Here is a 21223-nt window from a genome sequence, read left to right as displayed (position 1 = left end):
TCAGGGGAGCTCAATCTTGGTTTTGTATATATATTTGTATATATTTGATTATTTCTATTATTATTATTATATTTTTTTTTTCATTATTATAGTTTATTAAAACTGTTTTAACTTTCCAACCCGGAAGCCTCTCTCCCTTTTCCCTTTCCCTTTCCCTTTGGGGGGAGGGGGGGGGGATAACAGAGGGCATCTGCCACAGGTTTAATAACTGGCCCAGCTTTAAACCGTGACAAAGGGCAAGACAACTGCCTGGTGCACTATTCATGCTGCAGTTTCTGGGAGATCCCCCCAGACAGTTTTTGCAAATTTCAGTAGCCCAACTCTTAGGCTACTGAGTCTTATCTCTAGCCATGGACTCATGCAAGCACATGTCACCAGCGCTGTCTATTCACCACATTGCCTGCCTGTTTGCTTATTGATAGCAGCAGGGGTCTTTAAAGCTGTCTCTAGTTTTGCACACACTTGTATGGATGATTTTCTATCCTCTGTGCAGTGGTGTACGGTGTGTGTTCTCCCACCAAATTCCTGCGTGCCTCCTGTTCCCTAAACACTTCTAGAGCCCATCCAAAGCTCTCGAGTCTGATAATCCTAATGCACTGATATTATTTGTCAAGTATCTGAGGGACCACTCATAAACCAGAACTAGACACACGCTCTTTGCAACATCTTCTATGACTCTTAATTATTTTAAGATGTAGTGATGGCATGGTATGTATGAAAAAGCAAGTAAATGATTATGAGGTTAGTTTTACTGGAGAAAGAACCTTCTCTTTTCCTTTGGATTGTAGAGATCCAACTACCTGAATATCCCATGCTGCTTGAGAAAGAAGTGAGTTTATCTCTTCAAACTGGATATTCCATCATTTTGCTCTGCAGGTTATTATTTATTGATTTACAATTTACTATTGATTACTCCAATAGTAGGTAAACCTCTTCTACAGAACTTCCACAGCAACTGAAAAAAAAATGATGAGAAGAAAATATATCTCCAATTTCAGAGGTCAGAGAGAGTAATGAGCATACTCCTACAGTCAACAGAAATCAAATAAAAATATGCAGCAAGCTGTATTTTGCCCTCTCGTACACTAAATACAAACACATAATGTGGATGATGCATGTGAGAATGGAGCACAACAGGGGGAGAACTATGATAACTGTGAATAGCTTTCTAGCACCTCAGAGCTGGGAGTCAGCTCTGCATCTAGAGAAACTAGCCAGGCTGGGGAGGCATGAGAAGTCTTTTTGGCTCCAAGTGCAAGGTGAATATACAGCCCCATGCTGTTTTCCATCATGAGATCACAACACCAGAAGCCCGCAGGAGTAAGAAGGAATCAAGAGCACTAGCAGGCAGTAACAGAAGCACACGCAGAACACGAGCGTAGCAGCCACATTGCCCATGTTCCGGTCTGGCTTTACCCAGCCCTCTGTTAGCAGTGCACAGCAATGCTAGCAAGAGACAAACAGCCCATTTGCTTCACTGAGATTCATTTGAAGATACTGGATATTGTCAGATAATAAATTCCAAGCAGAGTAAGCCTAATGGGCAATACTGAGTGTCCTGATTTACTGGATGTAACAAAGTGGCCTGTCTCAGTTAAGGAATAAAACAAAACATCAGACTTCCAAAACATGAACTTTACAGCATGATAAATGCATACTGCGAGTTCTGCACATTTCCAAGAGCAACATATCTTCCCCACCACCACCACCAAAAAAAAGAGGAAAGAAAAAAAGAAAAGCTGCTACTTTGGAGATAGGTAACAGTCATTGAACTGGTCTATATTTGGTCAAAGATGGAAACCCTAGCAAAAAGCTGTTAGTGAAAATAATAAATATATTTTCAGCCTGCCTTTTGAAGGACAAGCTTTAAAGCATCACAGCAGGGTTTTGACAATCCAACTAGCTTTCTACACTGCAAGAAATAAAAGCACAAAAAAGGTATTTAATTGTCAATAGAGCTCTAACATCTACTCAGACCTGTTTTCTTCACATCTTGTCTCATTCATCTATGTTTGAAGGTCTGGGTTGCACTTTTGTGTTATCTTTATAACATTAGCTAGTTCTGGAAATAATCCCATTGAAATCAATCAGATTAGCAGCATAAGTATTTTTAAGGATTGGATCACATGGTTAACAATATCACAACTTTTAGAAGCAGATATTCTCTGTCGTATATAAGAGATATTATTTAATTCAGAAATATGAATTTAGATAGAATATACTGGTATTATGTTGCGTGTACTTTCAGCCTGACATTTACCCATCTGAACTTGATTGAACCTTGCTGAATGATAAAGTTGAAAGGGTCTTTTTCATGTTACAGGACACTTGAGACTGTGCTCAATTTACTAATAGTGATATGATACTGAACACCACTGGGACAGTAAGAAAATTAAGCAGAGTATTAGAAGAAGATGGCAAGAGTTGGCCACAGTCTAAAGTGCACATTAGGGACATAAGTGTAGCTCATACTAGAACATCATATCAAATGGAAATTCTCAATATAACTTCTGCTTGTGTGAAAAGATGTAATTCCATGCACTGTCAGACAAAGTATCTTATCTCAAAAGGACCAGATGCACCATTACATAACTTCAAGAGACTCATTTAGATAAAAGTTCACAAAAATGACCGACTGATTTTAGTGTGCTTTTTGATCTATGCAGTTCTGTAGAGATAGGATGCAACTGCCCTTAACAGAAATAGGAAATGTGCAGATCCTGTCTCAGTGATCGGTTTGGAGAGGTGGCTTTGCTATAGCAAGATTTTGGGGAAACGGGAAACAAATGACATCATCATGATGTAATCTGAGGTATATAGAAGTCCAGTATTTATTACATATTGTTTTTATGGGAGGACAAATTTGATCACACAAATAAATAGAAACTACAGTGTTCAAGGCTATACTCTGAGGAAATGATCATTCCCCTTTCTCTAAGAGAGATACATAAAATGAAGCACGTGCTGCATTTGCTCCTGGCAGCATTCCAGAGGTTCCAGGATCGTAGAATCATTTTGGTTGGAAAAGACCTTTTAGATCATTGAGTCCAGCCGTTAACCTAGCACTGCCAAGTCCACCACTAAACCATGTCCCTAAGCACCTCATCTACACGTCTTTTAAATACCTCCAAGCATGGTGACTCCACCACTTCCCTGGGCAGCCTGTTCCAGTGCTTGACAACCCTTTCAGTGAAGAAATTTTTCCTAATATCCAATCTAAACTTCCCCTTGCGCAACTTGAGGCCGTTTCCTCTCATCCTATCACTTGTTACTTGGGAGAAGAGACCGACACCCACCTCACTACAACCTCCTCTCAGGTAGTTGTAGAGAGTGATAAGGTCTCCCCTCAGCCCCCTTTTCTCCAGACTAAACAACTCCAGTTCCCCCAGCCACTCCTCATAAGACTTGCTCTCCAGACCTTTCACCAGCTTTGTTGCCCTTCTTTGGACTCTCTCCAGCACCTCAATGTCTTTCTTGTAGTGAGGCGCCTAAAACTGAACACAGTATTTGAGGTGCGGCCTCACCAGTGCCAAGTACAGGGGGATAATCACTTCCCTAGTTCTGCTGGCCACACTATTTCTGATACAAGCCAGGATGCTGTTGGCCTTCTTGGCCACATGGGCACACTGCTGGCTCATATTCATCTGGCTGTTGACCTACACCCCCAGGTCCTTTTCTGCCAGGCAGCTTTCCAGCCACTCTTCTCCCCAAGCCTGTAGCAGTGCATGGGGTTGTTGTGGCCCAAGTGCAGGACCTGGCACTTAGCCTTGTTGAACCTCACACAGTTGGCAATGGCCCATCGATCCAGCCTGTTGAGATCCCTCTGCAGAGCCTTCCTACCCTCAAGCAGATCAACACTCCCACCCAACTTGGTGTTGTCTGCAAACTTACAGAGTGTGCACTCGATCCCCTCGTCCAGATCATTGATAAAGATATTAAAGAGAACTGGCCCCAACACTGAGCCCTGGGGAACACTACTTGTGACCAGCTGCCAACTGGATTTAACTCCATTCACTACAGCTCTTTGGGCCTGGCCATCCAGCCAGTTTTTTACCCAGTGAAGCATACGCCCATCCAAGCCATGAGCAGCCAGTTTCCCCAGGAGAATGCTGAGGGAAATGGTGTCAAAGGCTTTACTAAATTCTAGGTAGACAATATCCATAGCCTTTCCCTCATCCAGGAAGCAGGTGATCTTGTCATAGAAGGAGATCATGTTAGTCAAGCAGGACCTGCCTTTCTTAACCCCCACTGACTGGGTCTGATCACCTGGTTGTCCTGTACGTGCCGCGTGATGGCACTCAAGATGATCTGCTCCATAACCTTCCCCAACACCAAGGTCAGACTGACAGGCCTGTAGTTACCTCCTTCCAGTCCTTCTTGTAGATGGACATCACATTTCCTAACATCCAATCAACTGGCACCTCCCTGGTTAGCTGGGACTGCTGATGAATGATGGAAAGTGGCTTGGTGAGCACTTCCACCAGCTCCCTCAGTACCCTTGGGTGGATCCCATCTGGCCCCATAGGCTTGTGTGTATCTAAGAGGTGTAGAAGGTTGCTAACCATTTCCCCTTGAATTATGGGGGCTTCATTCTTCTCCCCATGCCTGTCTTCCAGCTCAGGGGGCTGGGTACCCTGGAATTTTGGGAAAGTTTTGGTTTGGATCTATAGCCCCATAAACTGAGACCAAGAGAAGAAGGAATAATCCCAGGATGAGTTTTGTCACTCTCTAAATACGGCTTTCGAGCTGCGATTCCTCCACGTGAGTCTCCTCAATATAATTGAGTAAAGAAGAACATGGATTGCTTCTACTTGATTTTATCCCCCACAGGCAAAGGGTTGCTCCTCCAATATTCCCAAAATCCCAAATTGCCCCAAAACTGCCCTTGTAGATGCAGCTCTCAATACCTGAGAGACCATATTCATCCCCCAATTTTTGTCATCTCAGAGTAGGAAGAAAAAGAGGTTAGGTTTTATCAGTCTTTTTTTTACAGAAGACTAGAGGAGGAGAAGGTGGTAGGGAAGAATTCTAACTTCTGCTTTTGTCTCCTTTTTTCTATGTTATAAGGAGGAGAGCCTGAACAACTAAATTGAAACCCCCAGTATATCTCAATCTAGTTCTGTCTTGTCTGGTGATAAAAGGCAAGACACGCAGCAACATTCCAAGCACTCCTGGAGCCATCCTGATACAAGTCTTCCTATAGGCTAAGTCCAAAAAACTAATTCAGACTAAAAGAAATAAAATATTGGTGCATCAGTTTTTACTTAAAATTGACACACATAAAAAGTATATCTTTTGACTGACTGTTTTTTTTGGTTGGGTTTTTTTTTTCTTTTTTTTTCCTAATAACTGTAAGGTTCTTAATTTCAGAAAATTCAGAATCCAATATACTTTCACTGTAAGTATGCACTACATTATTCATATTTATCATAAAAAGTATAACTTTGTTTATCTACAGTATCTACAAATGCTTAATAAATCTTTTTTAAATAACTAATACTTATAGCTCTCTTAACATCTCACATAGCTGATTTGACTTCATTCAACTGAATAATTAACAGAATAAATGACTTGGGCAACTTATTTCTTATTCTTCAAATGTAATTGATAATTCATAATTGCTACAACTTTCATGTACTGTAGGATTCAATCCTAAAGAGACAAGTATGTTTTACATAATAATAATAATAATAATGAAAAAGTAGTCCACAGAGAGTTTCTCATTCATGCACTGTCACATGTCTCACCTTCTACACTATTTTGACCCTCTTGTATATTTATTTAACACCTTAAGTGCATCAGGTAAAAACCTAACTCAGATAAAACATGTTACTGTTTCCAACCTGATAAACAGTGTTGGGACCGTTTGTCTAATTTTCTAATTACCTTAAATTATGTAGATAGAATCAGCAGTTTCTAACTTATAACAACAAGAGAGTAAGAGGAGCATGGAGAGGAAACTGCCTGAAAAGGAAATACTGTTGTTTAGTAGTCCTGTCAGATACCCTACCATCACATGAGACACTTTAGAAGTGCTCCAAGGCATTGCTGAGAGTCAGCAAGAACAAATCATTGATCCTTTGCAACAGAGATGATTAGATAAACTTCTGCTATTCAAAACACTGCCCAAACTCATTTTGTGAAAGAAGCAAGGTCGAAATTCATAAGACCAAGCCTAATTTACCAACAAATAATATGTCTTCATAAATAAATACATAGGTGAAGACATCAGGTATTATTTTTCCAGTCCTCCATTTGATGTATTTTTAAGATGAAGAGAAATCAAATGCCTTTCTGAAGTTTTACTTTGTATTTGTGAAACAAATCACACAAATAATCCAACAGAGACATAAAATAAGTGGGAAAATGAGAGCAAGTTCACATGGTTGTTTTTTTGTCCTTAAAGTATGTTTCACAGCCTAGTTGGTTTTTTGTCCTTAAAAAATTACATCTTGCAGACACTCAGCTTAAACTGGTCTGAATTTAAAACAATCAAAAGAATGAACAATCCAGAAAATATATGGATTTAAGAGGCATCTTAAAAAGAAAAATCCTCTGCTAGAAGTTTTTGCACTCTCTAACTTAGAGAGAAAATCATGGGTCTGCCTAGGAACTTTTCCTCAACAGTAGCTGAGCCAAAATTTAAGTAGGACGTTTTGAGATAATGCTTTTAAGATGTCACAGGCAAGACAGAGTAAATGACTGCCCGCAGTGGATCTGGATATTGGGGTTTAAGAACCAACAAGCTGAGAGCTTTTGCAACTACTTGATTGTCTTTCACACCTCCCATCCATACCTTCCATCACTGCAGAGAGGTGGCTGCTGGCCCGGGATGCTCAGGCAGAAAGTCGGGTCCGTCCCTGATGCGTGGCTGCTCATCGTTACCTGTCTCAGACACCACCAGCCAGTGCCCCTGGTGCATCCCCTGGCTTCCATCTCCTCACAGCTCCCTGATCTCCAGTATCTCCCCCACTTCCAGGATCTTTCCTCCAGCCAGAAACTTCACCTTCTCCTGTTCGGGTCCCCTTCTTTTTTCTAAGACCATTTCTTTCCAACACCCCTTATTTTTTGCCACGCCAAGACTCACTTTTCCCCCAAGCTAAACAGTTTCCATGCATATGCACAAGATGTGAGCAGCCTCCTAACTGGTGGTTCTGTCTCAGGTCTCTTCAGTTAAGTTGAGGACTCTGGTCATGCCACTTCCATTTAGTCCAGGTGTTTACAGTCAGAGTCCACCAATTACAGGGAACAAACAGCAGGCTTCTGCTTGAGACCTTGAACATTCAGATTTGGACGCTAACCTCCAACACATACACGCAACTACCTGCTACCTGTTAGTATTCATGATTTAAGCTATTTTTTTTGCCTACAAAAGTATTTAATATTAGCCTGATTCCACTTCCAGTGAAGATAATCAGATTAATTTTACTTGTTTCAATAATTTTCAGTAATAGAATTTTCCAAGGGCTGATTATTTGTTGCACATAATGTATTTTTCTGAAGTGGTTCAACTAATCCGTTACAGTTGTTTGCCCACTGGATTCAATTATTCATGTGTGAATAAAACTTTTCCAAAAATGGTGCTAGCATGAAGAGCTCCAGAAGTGTTTCTTGTGCTGATTAAAGGTTCTCTCTGTACTACAAACCTCATGCTCCCGAACAGAATTAAGGAGCTAAATGCATTTTCATGCGTTGCTGAAACTATTGGAACGAGTCATGGAACAAGAGAAATCTGTGACACTTTTTGTTAGCTCTTGCTCTGCATTAATATTATGGATTATAACAATTTTCATATAACCAATTTCTTTTATTTAAGTACATTAGTAAGCTACCTCATCAAGGAACTAGAAAATAGAATACAGCACCTTGGCCACCTCAATTGTTATTAGTTCAAACCACAGCCAAAAATTAATCAGTATATGTGTCAATGGCATCCTGGCCTCTATTAGGAATAGTGTAGCCAGCCGGTCTAGGGAAGTGATCGTCCCTCTGTACTTGGCACTGGTGAGGCCGCACCTTGAGTACTGTGTTCAGTTCTGGGCCCCTCACTTCAAGAAAGATGTGGAGGTGCTGGAGCGAGTCCAGAGGAGGGCAACCAAGCTGGTGAAGGGGCTGGAGGGTCTGACCTGCGAGGAACAGCTGAGGGAGCTGGGGTTGTTTAGCCTGGAGAAGAGGAGGCTCAGAGGTGACCTTATCATTCTCTACAACTACTTGAAGGGAGGTTGTAGTGGAGTGGGAGTTGGCCTCTTCTCCCGGGCAACTAGCGATAGGACAAGAGGACATAGTCTCAGGCTTCGCCAGGGGAGGTTCAGGTTGGACATTAGGAAGAATTTCTTTTCAGAAAGGGTCATTAGACATTGGAATAGGCTGCCCAGGGAGGTGGTGGAGTCACCATCTCTGGATGTGTTTAAGAAAAGACTGGACATGGCATTTAGTGCCATGGTCTAGTTGACATGGTGGTGTCAGGGCAATGGTTGGACTCGATGATCCCAGAGGTCTCTTCTAACCTGATTGATTCTGTGATTCTGTGATTCTGTAATTTTAGGCATGTTTGAGTGAATCCTTTTTCAGTCAAACGTTTTAACATAGATGCACGTATTTTGCTGAATAAAAATAGACTTCTAGTTAAGTAAGTTGCACAGCTATGGCCCAAAGATATTGCTTGGCTTGTTCAATGGTTACAAGACTAATTTCTTAGTAGGTGACAGCCTGGGAACTCTGGGAAAACACTTTATCAATTGCATCCATTACTGAATGCATGTCAGTGAAGTAGAAGGTGGAAGTTGTACAGCTGATCACATAGATCTCCTATATGAAATAAAAAGTTCAAAGTGTGATTTACAATTTTATCTTCATAATTTTCCTCTTCTAGTACCCCCGCAAATTATATTTTGAAGAAAGAATGGCACCACAAAGAAAAAGAGACCATCTCTCCAGAAGTCTTTCATCAAGCTGGTAAACCTGAAAGACTTGTTTATACAGTTTTTGCACCATTTTATCAGTTTACAAAAACGTACCAGAAAGAAACTAGATCAGTAGAAAGATTATTTCACTGATAAAATTTTACACAGCTTACTATATCTAAGACAATGGTACCTGACTAAGAAAGTGGTAAAACCTCTGGCTGTTCATAACCAGGAATTTTCAATGGGTTGTGTAATTGAGCAATATTTGCCATACGTTGCTAACAACAGAAGATGCATCCCTGACATAAAATCTAGACCTGCTCAAAGAAAGGATCAAAATATTTCACTGTGAATGAAAAAACATCTAATTTATGTAAAATACTTTTTTTCAGGGAGTCTAAGCTGGCATAGATGATTTCAGCCAAAATTACTAGAGTCTTGGAAAATTTGCAACCTACCTGAAACATAGTTTTACTTAAAAAGTAATGGTCAAACTTAGTAATAGACTGTGCTGTCAGCCTTGCCCATAATTTCTAAGCTAAGACTCTGGCAAGTATTAAAACTTTGACAGCGAAGGCACAAGGATATATGCAACTTTAAAGATTATTCCCTAAGTAATATATGCAGCATACAAAAATCTCTGCCTGATGCAGAAAATTTACTTTTAAAGGAAATACTAGTATTGCTTCTTGTCAGTGCTGGCAAGGCAAGAAAATGGCAACAAAACTCAGTAAGCCTCCTATAAGACTCATATGATTTCTAGTGTCCAGCTTATAAATGTAGAGAAGAATTCTCCACAAAGATTGTAAAAACAAAGCTGACACCTTCTGACATGTAAGTCCTGATATTGCTTTCTAAGGAGCTATTAAAAGTTAAATTACTATTTCAGCATTAGACTGAGGCTCCCAAGAGAAAAATGATGCTAACAGACTTTTTTTTTTTTTTTTTACTCCCCCTGCAAAGGGACAAAATAGCAATAAAATCCAGTTATATCTACCACAGTAACCTTGCATAAATATTCTCTAGTATGCTGAGCTGCTATATGTTAAATGCTCTGTGCTGCTATGTCACAGAAGCATTTCCACATCTGCAGGCCCCTAGCAAGCAAGAGGTAGGAAGGCTCTGGGACTATAGCCCAGGGTAGAGACCTGCTGCATCTCTAGTGCAACTGCCACACCAGTGAAGCAGGTAGGTGCTCCTACATGAATCATGCAGTGTACAGGCCTGAATGTATGCAAAGGTTCAGTACAGAGGAAACAATAAACATGCACGTAGAAAATACGGTGGAAGGCATGTGAAAACATACGACAATCACGCACAGCTAAAATCTTAAGCTTTTCATTGCATTTTAGACATTATTAGATGCAAAACTGGATGCACTCACATAATTTACACGAGAATTGTGCTGCTGAATAATGAGACACTGTTAGCTACAAGGTGACTGACTCATACTGTATGTTTTGTTTGAGTGAGAAGACAAACTGCTGTGCTTGATACGCCAAAGTACCATATGTTTCTAGAACAGCAGAGACCTACTTTATCCTCTGATTTGCTGTTAAGGTCTAGTAATACTGGACAAAGTGGTTTGCTGATTCAATAGTTCTGCTACTCTAAAAGTCATATGAGCTTTTGAAGAGATCATATGTGACTAATCAGCAGCCCAGCCTGCCTTGCCGTGGTCCTTTCCCTGCAGGTAAACCAGGGGGTAACAGGAACTGTGCAGTGGCATCTGCAGCAAGTTCCCTGCCTTCCCCTGCAAAACTGCAGAAGCCCTACCTGGCTACTGCAGGCAGCACAAGTGCAAGGGCATGGGTCTGGCCAGGCCTGGCACTATCTCCTCTGCTATTTCCCAGTTAAACTCAGTCCTTACTCATTTAGGCTGCTTTGAGAGAAGAGGGACATGATCCCTCATTTATAGCTACGCTGGGACTCCGATAACGAGGATGCGTGGGAGATGTGTTTCTCCAGTGAGGGCTCGGCTCACCATGGGTTTTAAGATTAGGTCCTATGCATGTGCAAAGCATTTTCCTCGAGGAAAGCACTCAGAATAAAATGACAGAGTTCTGTTCTTACTTTGCCTCTTATGTGAAAAGAAAAGTTCATGACATTATTATTTTAGGACTGTGTATCAGATCTCTTTGACAGCTGCCCTGATTTATTAACCTGTAGTGCTGGGGTAAGGGAATTAGATACTTATACCTGATGTCAAAAGAAGCCAAGCATCTAATTTTCTTAGGCTCTTCTGAAACCCCAGCATACATTTCTCAACTAATTGAAAGCAGATTCTCTTTAACTGCAACTCAGAGAGATTTCTTTTTGCTCTGTACAAATATTCTTCTGGGCTTCATCTTATCTCTACATACAAAAATACACTGTTATATGACAATAAGATGAAGAAAGTCTCCAAATACATGCAGAAGAGAGTGATAAAATTGACAGTGAGGAACCACATTTGAAACACTGGCCCACAAGACCTCAGAGTTTAACATACGTATGCTACAAGAGTTAAGATTTACTTCTGTATGAGAAGAACAAACCTGTAAGGTATTTTAGCATCTGTGATGAAAGTCATAAACACAATCCTTTAAATATTTTCAACAAATCTGTGCGGTAGATTTGCTTCTTCACATTTATTATTTTCACTGGTACTCAAAACTCCAATTAGAAGAGGCTTCAAAGATAAAATACAGCACAAACTATTTATAAACTAAATAGTTCTGTGAAGAGCTATTTTGTTTATGACATATGAACAGTTTAGCTCATGAAGCACAGACAATGTATATACTTTAAAATTCTAAACTGTCCAAAAGCCCAAACTATACATTCTTACATTGCCTAAAAGTACAACATCCTTTTGGCCTCTCTGGTTTCCCATCAACATCCTCTTCTCTACATTTTCCAGATTCCTTTGTAAACATTCAAAAAGTTACCTTTGAAATAAGTTCATACACATAGGAAGAGCAAAAATGTATTTATTTCACTCTTTCTTTACTGAAATGGTTGATTTTTTTTTTATTCAGACCTTCAGCCTCTTAACTCAAAACAAATCTTAAAAACTTCAGCACAACCAACACACCCCTTCTTTACAAAATCATTAGAATCTATGTTCAAAATTATTCATGTCTTTCTGAGATTCTGCTCATATTTAGAAAGTAAGCTTTCCTACTGCAACTAGTAACTACCTAGGATAGTTTCTTTTTCCCTCTCTGTTGTGCACTTCAATTATTGGGATCTTAAAGCACAGGTTCCACTTCCTAAATATGACCCCGCTCCCTAAATAAGACCAACAGCAGCCTCACACAGTCAGTGGTATGTAGCAGAAATGAACATTTCAGCCTCTAATAATCCTGAAACTGTTGGAAAAGGAAAAAAAGCTACAGATACCTACAAGAATACAAATAAGCTGCATTACTGATGAATTACATCTTCAAAATGGTCGTAGTCTGCAGAGTCCTCAGCACTGGTTGTTGGCAGAGGCCTTAGTGTACGTCCTTCAACTCTCTTGTTTATGAGGAATCAAAATACGGAATTCTCTCTAATATGTACAACCTTCAATAGCCTTATGCTATTTGACTTTCTGTACTCATGAATCTCCCTCCCCAGAGATGGTGGGTATTTCAGGATAATACCCACTCATCCATTTGGAAGTATTTCCAAATCCTTTTTGTTATTTAAATGGCACATGAGAAGGACTAGGTCATGCACACAACATTTCCAGGGAGCTTCCATTGCAGTTTGTTTTCCAACAGGTTTGCTTGCTTTTGTTTTTTTTAAATAAGTAAATCAGAACTTACAATCTTCAAACAACAAAATCATTATAGAAATCAATAAGGCAATCATATTTTTTTAAATATAACCCAAAGCATAGGTGCTGAGGATAGCTATTCCAGTGAAAATAAGTAAAATTTATAGTAATATACTTTTGCCAACACAGAAGAGTCATCAAAACCATGGCAGCAGAGTTTTTAATGCTGGCGTGTCTGCCAGAAAGCTATCAGTAAAAGCAAGCTATCCTTCTTCACTTGCTGGCCTCAAAACATTACTTTTTTTCCTCATGATACCCTCAAAGGATATAGGATTACTTTTTCAATTAAATTACCTGTCCCAATGATCTCCAGTCTAGGCTGGCACTTCCAATGTACACGTGCTGTTTATCGACAATCCAGAAAGACGACTGAAGCCGACCTTCATTATATGCTGACATGTTCATATACAACACTTCAGCACCTAGAGATTTAAGGATAAAATAATCAACAGCATTGTTTAAAATAACATAATTTACATTATCAAAAAAAGAAACAATATCACATTTCAGGGCCTTAGCTTCCAAAACTAGTGAGGGATGTAATTAAACATACCATTAAGGTTTAAAATCAATGATAAACAGTGTCAGTGTCGCACTGTTTAAGACCTTAATTAACTTATATTCCAGAAAAGCAGCTATAGGGGACATTCCCATGCATTATACTGTTTACTTAATTTTATTTCATTTTAGAACCAAATAGTTGATATTTTTTCCAGCACTGTATGTTCCTAAAACCAGTTTATTTTTAAAGGTGTATTCTGTAACTCAAACCTGCTATGTATTATAATAATGACATTTAAAATATGAACTCAATTACAACCCGTTCCTGAAAAGCAGACTGTTCCTGTGCCATGGTTCGAGCAGGGAGCCCATGGGGGGCTGTCGCGTGGAACAGACCATGACAAGAGGAACATGGGTGGAGAATTAAGGAGTGAGGAAGTAAGCAAAGGCCTAAAGTATGCTGAAACTGCTCTTAATCTTGCTATTCTGTGACATTCAATTTACCACTCTGAACTGCACAGTTTTAAGAAGGTTTATAGGCCACTGAAATCAAAGGAACTACTTGTCGGGTAAAAGCACATTGGCTCCATCACATCAGTAGGAATGTCTGAATTGGCCTCACCAGCATGTTTGCAGGACTAAATCCAGAATATACTTAATATTAGGTGAGTTTAGGGGATTTTTCATATCATTATTGTTCTTTCAGTGCTCCAGTGTTTGTAAGATTAGGTCATTAATCTGAATTAATCATTGCTGAAGGTAATTTAAAGTAACCCAATCATCTTCACATTTTAGTCAGGACAGTAACTGGGGAAGAGAAGTGACAGTGAGCAGCATCCTGGAAGGCAGTAATGGTACCAGCCATCTCCCATTAAACATTCATGGGATCTTCAGCACCATGAGTTCCAGTAATGGTTGGATACAAGTCACGACTTCAAAAGAATTCCAGGATACCTAGAGAACTAAAATATATTTCTGTTTATCTAACTTCTTATATCTGATCTAATAAACACTCGACTCACAATTTTAAGCAACAGTTACCAGTGATAAATATTTATTTTCTATTACAAAAACTGTAATTCTCACTTGAATGAATGATTCTAGAAGTTCAAACATCAAGAAGAGAAGAAAAATCAGGTAAGGTGGCAGTTTTCATGAACCATCAAACATGCAACATAGGATTTTGAGCAAACTACAGAATTTGGTTCAGTGTACAATTACATTTGCTGCAACCCAGTTACCTTTCCAATTTTTTCTAGGTATCAGCCACCCACATTCATCTATGCTTAGAAACAAAGGTATTTTCCAATATTCCTTGGAACGTGTTGCTGCTGACTTTCAATCCATGCATTAATGAGCAGAACTGTGCTAATTAATTAGATAATGTGTGTGAAATGGAAAAGAAATCAGAAAATGCTACAGCAGGTGTTAAATGGTTTAAATTGTTTTCTGATTAATAAACAAAACAAAAGCAACTCCTCCTAGTAGCTAAGGAAAACAATTCTGTAATGTGCTAAACCAGCTGCTTATCTGAAAATTGTGTTTAAAATCAAGTTTAACATAGCAGTTTGCCTTGATCTTATTTTCTTTCCCTACATCCGATTTGCAACATTGAATAGCAGCACAAATTTAACACCCACAACACACCTACATCAAATAGGTTATAAATGAAATGTTAGGGATTTTATATAGGAAAGGTAAAACAGTCGGACAACAATGAGCTTCCTTCTCATAACTGAGAGTCTAAACCAAACGCAGTTTATAAACATTTTTGAAATAGCCAATGCTGAACAAAAATGCTGATTGCCAAAGTTACAACAGGACACTATTTAACCAGTAATACTAACAATAAAAATAGCAGGCATCATCAGTAACCTGACACAAAATTCAAAAGTTGTAGGACACCAGGATTTGTGGGCAGTTTAGACAGGGGCATAAGCAGTCGGATGGGACTATCACTCTGAAATATAATCTAGGCTTCAGTTACCAAAACAGTGAATATAGCAGTGCAGGAGATACTGCTATCACACATACCATTAAAATCAAAACCTGGAACCCAATTTCTTTTCCCTCTGGAAAAAGCCAACTCATAAGGCTGAGGAAACAGTATCTCCAAGTTAATTAAAATAATGTCATGTGTTTCAAGCAGCAGCTGCTGTGCAGCCTATTAATGAGCCCTTAACTTTTGATGAAAGGAAACATGCATCAGTATTGATAATTGTCTTTGTTTTAGAAGCCCTTGAGATGTTTTGTTAAAATAGGCTTATCAGGCCTTCAACACAATCCATCATTCCTAGCGTGGTCCAGGTCCCCATGGGGAAATTAAATTGGACTGATCAATACGTGGAGCCATAACAGAACTCTTTTATCATGCTCCAGTCTCAATTACACAAAGCTGTGGGTCTACTGAGTTCAAACAGAAGGCACAATTTGTAGGCTTGATTTCTAATATAGATGCCAGACTCTTAAAAAATAAATCTAACAACTTTGTTTCACTGAAGATTAAACTGCAGGGTGAGGTCTCAGAGAAAACCAGTGCTGTCACTTAAAACCCAAGTGGATTTGCCTGTCCCATAATATTGTGCATTCTAAAGGTTGAGCCAGATTGCCCTCTTTCCACAGGAAAAAAAAAAAGACCACTGTCAAGATCAAAGCATGCTTTAAGTAGCAGACATTTCTCCGAGTACTTTTTCTTCTAGGTGGGGAGGTTTTGCACTCTGTGAAAGGAAGATGACTGATGCAGTCTGGGATGCACAGAGGGGACCCTGCCCTTGAGAGCCTGGACCTTCTCCATGTGATGGGAACACAGCCCCTGGGAGGTACCAGGCTGCTGCTCAGCCTCTTGCTTTGTCTCATAATGGAGGAAGAAAACCAAAACCAATAGTTGTACTGCAAGAAGACTGACTTTTCATCCATTTCCAAAAGAAATCCAATACCCAAAGTCATCCCAAAGCAGAAGGATGGCACAAGCAAGTGCCATTTACCATTTCTAGCCTTGCAGCCTCCTGTTTGGTCTAGCTGCTTGCTTCCAGGCACTCAAATACCCTGTGTCATGAAGGCCACAGGGCAAGCTTGACTTCAGGGACAGGAGCATAAGGCTAGGACCTTTTCTATATATTTGAGTCAAAACACTCTAAGCAGTTAGCAGGAGACTTTACACATATACAGTCTATTATGAAAAACTGTGTGTCATCAAGAAGCGCATCTTCGCGCAGCCGTGTTGCAGCATATGCTAGCTGTGGATTTTACTGCTGCTCAAGCAAAGTCACCAGGCAGTTACACAAACTGGGAGACTTCTTCATGGGAGACTGAAGGAGGCCAGGGCTCACAGGGTTGCCACTCGGCCTCCAGATCCAGGTTTATGCAATGGTCTGGAGAAGGTGCACCAGGAGGCTTTGGATCCAACACCTGAGAGCAGTCTAGGATATTACCAGGTACAGAGGCAATATCACTGAGCCAAGTCACTTCTCTGGTGGATACGGTAAACCTTTTTTGTAAAGAAGACCCAGAAAGAGCAACTGTTTAGGCTGCTATTATCACAGCTGCCTTGAAAGCAAACATGCAAATTCTGCCTGCAACAGTTTTTAACAGCACCAGTATCAGGCTAAACTCACTCTGGAGTCAGCAAACATAACGCCCAAGAAACAGAAGCTGCATTTGCTTGTACCATGGCTAAAACTGGCCTTATGTCTTCATGACTTTTACTTTCACTATAGTGTTTTTAGAACCAGAGAGAAAGAAAAAATGGGAAGAAGGAAGGACTTAAGGATTGAGAGGAGAGCCAGACAGAGGTATATGGGAAGTTGCAGCAACAGTGACTGCAACTGCCTGTTGATCCACAATAGGCAGAGAAAGGATGAGAAAAGCACCAAGAGCCCTGATCTCATTAGCCCTGACAGTAGGAAACAGTGCTGCAGCAGAAAAGAGGCTGGAGAGAAACAGAGATACATGATCTGATGGCACATGTTGGGACTGTGCATTGTGCCGAGCCCTGGGAGAAAGGGTCGTGGAGCCAGGCTGGGCTCTCCTACGCCCTGCCAGGAACAGGAGAGTTGTAAAGGTGGAGATGAACAGGGGCTTTTGAATGCCTCCCCTTCCCCGCTTTGGGAAAACAGAGCTTGTCAAGTGCAGGCTGCAGAGGCACAGCAGGTGATGGAAGGTGGAACACATTGGGGTGGGGGAGCTACACAGAGCTTTTGGCAGGATGGGGAAGCGGGGAGGTCGTAGAGGGATTGCAAAGGAGAAGGGACAGCAGGATACAAGGAAGCGCTAGTATCTGAAATGAGTTTGGGCAGTGAAAGCAACACTGCTTACAGCTCTCTTTTATATTTGGATTTTGAACCTGACAAATGCTCCTGCACCACATCCAATCCACTGTGCATCTTCCAGCCACCATTCCCCACGTCACCACCAAGCTGGCCACAGTAGGAACAGCTGCCCTCCTCTGCTTACCCCATTCTTGCCGTCCCTTCACTCTCCTCATCACCATGTCCATACCCTTTGCTCAACAGCACTGTTTTTTTCCCTCTTCTAATTCTGTGTATTCCCAAGCAAATACTCCAACTAATGAGACCTTTAAAAAGCAGCCTGAGAACGTGAGCTGTGGCCTTTTTGTTTCACCCTACTGCTGACAGTCACTTGGCACACAAAGATACACATTTTGATCTATACCTTTTGGAGGGTGGCTTCAAGCCAGAGTCAAGAGCAGACTTAACTAGTCCATACCATGAACCCTAGAGCTCACAAGCACAGGCACACTTGAGCACAGCTGGTGATCAAGCAGCCTGCACAGGACCTTGCATGGCCTGTCTGGGACGCCAGCACGTGGGCAGGAGGCAGCACACCCAGCACTTGCCATTGTGTCATAGACCTGCTGTATTCTTTCAGCTAAACTGCATTTTCAGATCAGTATAGATGCAGTTAATTATCCTGTGCTAACTCAGAAAGATCAACAAAAGATCCTTTATTACCTCTAGGTCCCAAACTTATTTTTTAAAATACAGTTTGCTCACTAGGATATGGATGTGTACACATATAGATATATAAAGTGAATGTCTCCTTCCCTACATTTTGCAGTAGACACTTCCATTTTATTTTTTTGCTTTCAATTACAAGCCTTAGCACTAAGTATACCCATGAATAAAAATAATTTTTATTCCACTGAGACAAAAATCCAGAGTTTTCCATACCCTGCTCACAAGTGGTGGAGTAGCTGCCTCATATTGGGCAGACACAAATGACCCAAGGCAGAGGATCATCTCCCCAGGAATTTTCACGCTTTTTTCTCAACTGATTGCAAAAAGCCTGGAGTTGTTCCAGACGCCCCATTAGTGTGACCTGCCAGCACTCAGAGGAGGACAAGTACAAAAGCAGAGGAATGCACAACTTGACAACAAAGTTATTTTTACTATGTCTCTGAATGATTAAAAGACAAACAAGACTATTTACTATTTCTGTGCTCTTTATGGAATATTGGATTTGAAATGCAATTTAAAAGTCTGCCTGGCCCCAGAAGGAATAATGATTCAGACTTATTTTAAAGAGAGAACACTGAAGTACTTTTAGGGAAATCTCTGATGGTAATACCTTAACTTTGAATCAGCTGGTTTGTTTACACTGCCCTCTGCTCCTCACACACAGAGCCTTCTCCTTTTCAAAAACTGCCAGGATGGAATCCTGCCACTCTCAGATTATATGCTGCTATTCATCAGTCCAAACCCATAGTAATTTTTTTAAAAAAAAGTGTATAATAAAAACCCTGCTCCCTTTTCTTCAGCAGCTCCATATTCAACTGCCACACACACAAAAAATGAAATCATGGAAAGGACTTATGTCCGAGGAATCCCCAGAAAGCCTTCTCAATACAACTTCTGTTTATGCTACCTTGGCCTGTCTTTAACTGTAGCACTCGCACTACCTGCATGACAAACACATCTTCTTTCTGAATGAAATTCCCACTCGCTCCCAATGTACAATCAGCCATAACCTATGTGCACACGCAGCTTTTCAAAACAGCACTGGCCCCCAAAATTAATGCTGACTGTAGTAAAATGAGTCTGTTTCTGATGGAGATATTTTCATGAAAAATTACTGTAATGCAGACTGCTTCACTTTACACCATCTGAGGTCACTGATACAAAGATAATTTTGAGGAAGTCAGTGCACAGGAGAGGAATCTCTGACTGCAGCTACACGGGCCCCTCTGGTCTGTCTCTGGAGAGACATGGGTACCTGCAGCAGCCACTGGAATTGCAATAGATGGGCTCAAGCACTCAGGGCTGCGGCATGGGTGGTTCAAGGAAAACATGCAGAAAACACTCTTTACCCCTGAGTGCTGCCACCGCTCATCTCCACTGGCATGCTCCCCAGCTGGCTCACGTGTCCGTGCCTGGCTGAAGCTTGGAGGAAAGGCTGCTATGAGAGAGCTTCTCTGAGCAGACGGGCTGCAGTGAAGGATCTCCCTGTGGAGTTGTGGGTGCGAAGAGAGGTCTCCTTCACTGCCAGCTGACTTCCCAACGCCCTCTCCAGGCACTGAGCCAGCTTCTCGCCTGGTTCCCTTCCCTACCCAACAGACTGTAACAGGCTGTCGGGCTCCGTCCTGCACGATCAGGGAGAATAAATATCCTCTACACTCACCAGTGGTTTTTTTTTGCTTTGTTTTTCACTCATTCAGTGGATTAAAATAATTTCTGTGAGCCAGCACAACCCCAGAAACTGCTCTATCCACACAGCGGAGGAAGCCAAGAGCTGAGTGTGAGGACAGGAGAGAGCAGGAAGAAAAAGGAGTAGTGAGAAATGAGCATTACAAAACCCAGCTCTCTGTCTGAAAACAAAGTATTACAGAATTACAACTGGCATGGTTAAAACAAACAACCCCCCAGTAACAGTGGCATGAACAGATCTCATTTTCAGCAACCCTTCTACTTCCCTCCACCACCTCCTCAGCTGTGCCCAAGTAGCTTTTTCTGGGTCCAAGGAATGAACTGGATCAGAAAATGGATCCAGGTTAAAAATAAATAAAAATAAAATTATTATTTTAAATGAGGAACAATTCACTAGTTCAGCTCACCACATGGCTGTAAACAATTTTTCCAGCACAACTGAAGGCCCAGGGCAAGTGTGGGAATGAGTGGCTTGTGGCTGGGTGCAACAAGGCACAGGAACTGTTTACGCCAGTGCTGCCATTTAAAGGTACGCCCACATAATCGCAGCCTCCCTTCCTCTCAAAATCAGGCCTCTGAGAAATTCAAGGTGGCAGGCCCCAGTACTTGTTTGCCTTTTTTCTTCTATAACCATTTGCTGTGTGCAAACAAAGCAGATAGGAGGGCAATGCTGGCATTTGCTTGGCGTGACATTTCCCACGCGCTTACGCAGGGGTCCACAGTGACACGGAAGATCCAGAGAAGATACGTCAGGGCATCCTCATGTGTGCGGAGTTTGCTCACTGGATGCAGAATGGCAGATTCTTGAGAACAAATGAAAGGTCAGAATTAATTTCTTTCATTTGCTTGTTTAACTTCAATGACATCTTGGGAGCTCCTTAGTTCCCAAGGTAACATTTAAATACGCCCTTTCAGTGACTTTGAAGATGTCAAATGTTGGCCTTTGTTGCTGGTCCAAGTAATCAAAATACCAATTTCTCAGCTAAGTAACCTGCTGTACACAGAGCTCAGCGTAAGAGTGTTACAGCTCTCACCCATGTGAATGCATTTTCCACTGCCTGCAGGGCCCTTTTGATTTACTTAGCAGAAAAAACGGACATATAACGAAAACACTTCCCACCCCATGTCACAGGAGAGACAAAAGAGAGGCCTGAAAATGTTTCTATGTCATACTTACCCACCCAGCTAAACATAATTTGATTCACTGGCAAAAAGCTGAAGGTCCATCTTAATGCAGGGTGGGCAAACCATGACAAATACAAGAGCACAGAGGTAAGAGGTCCCCTCTTTACCCACAGAACAGATATAGCCCAGACACGGTACTTGAGCTGCCCTACAAATAGCAGGTA

At 41.1% G+C, this 21223-nt stretch overlaps 1 protein-coding gene across 1 annotated transcript in view; it reads right to left on the bottom strand.

The window, feature by feature from the left end:
* PLD5 (phospholipase D family member 5) overlaps window positions 1-21223 on the bottom strand; it is a 208913-nt gene that overhangs the window by 28438 nt on the left and 159252 nt on the right. Inside the window, exon 5 of the mRNA XM_068410724.1 lies at window positions 13006-13133. Coding sequence (XP_068266825.1) covers window positions 13006-13133 — 128 coding nt within the window. The remainder of the gene's footprint in view (window positions 1-13005; window positions 13134-21223) is intronic.

Source organism: Nyctibius grandis, chromosome 1 (genome assembly GCF_013368605.1).
Source record: "Nyctibius grandis isolate bNycGra1 chromosome 1, bNycGra1.pri, whole genome shotgun sequence".
Lineage (NCBI taxonomy): Eukaryota > Metazoa > Chordata > Aves > Nyctibiiformes > Nyctibiidae > Nyctibius > Nyctibius grandis.
The sequence above is the reverse complement of the archived record's forward strand: the minus strand, read 5'-3'. Positions and strand labels throughout refer to the sequence as shown.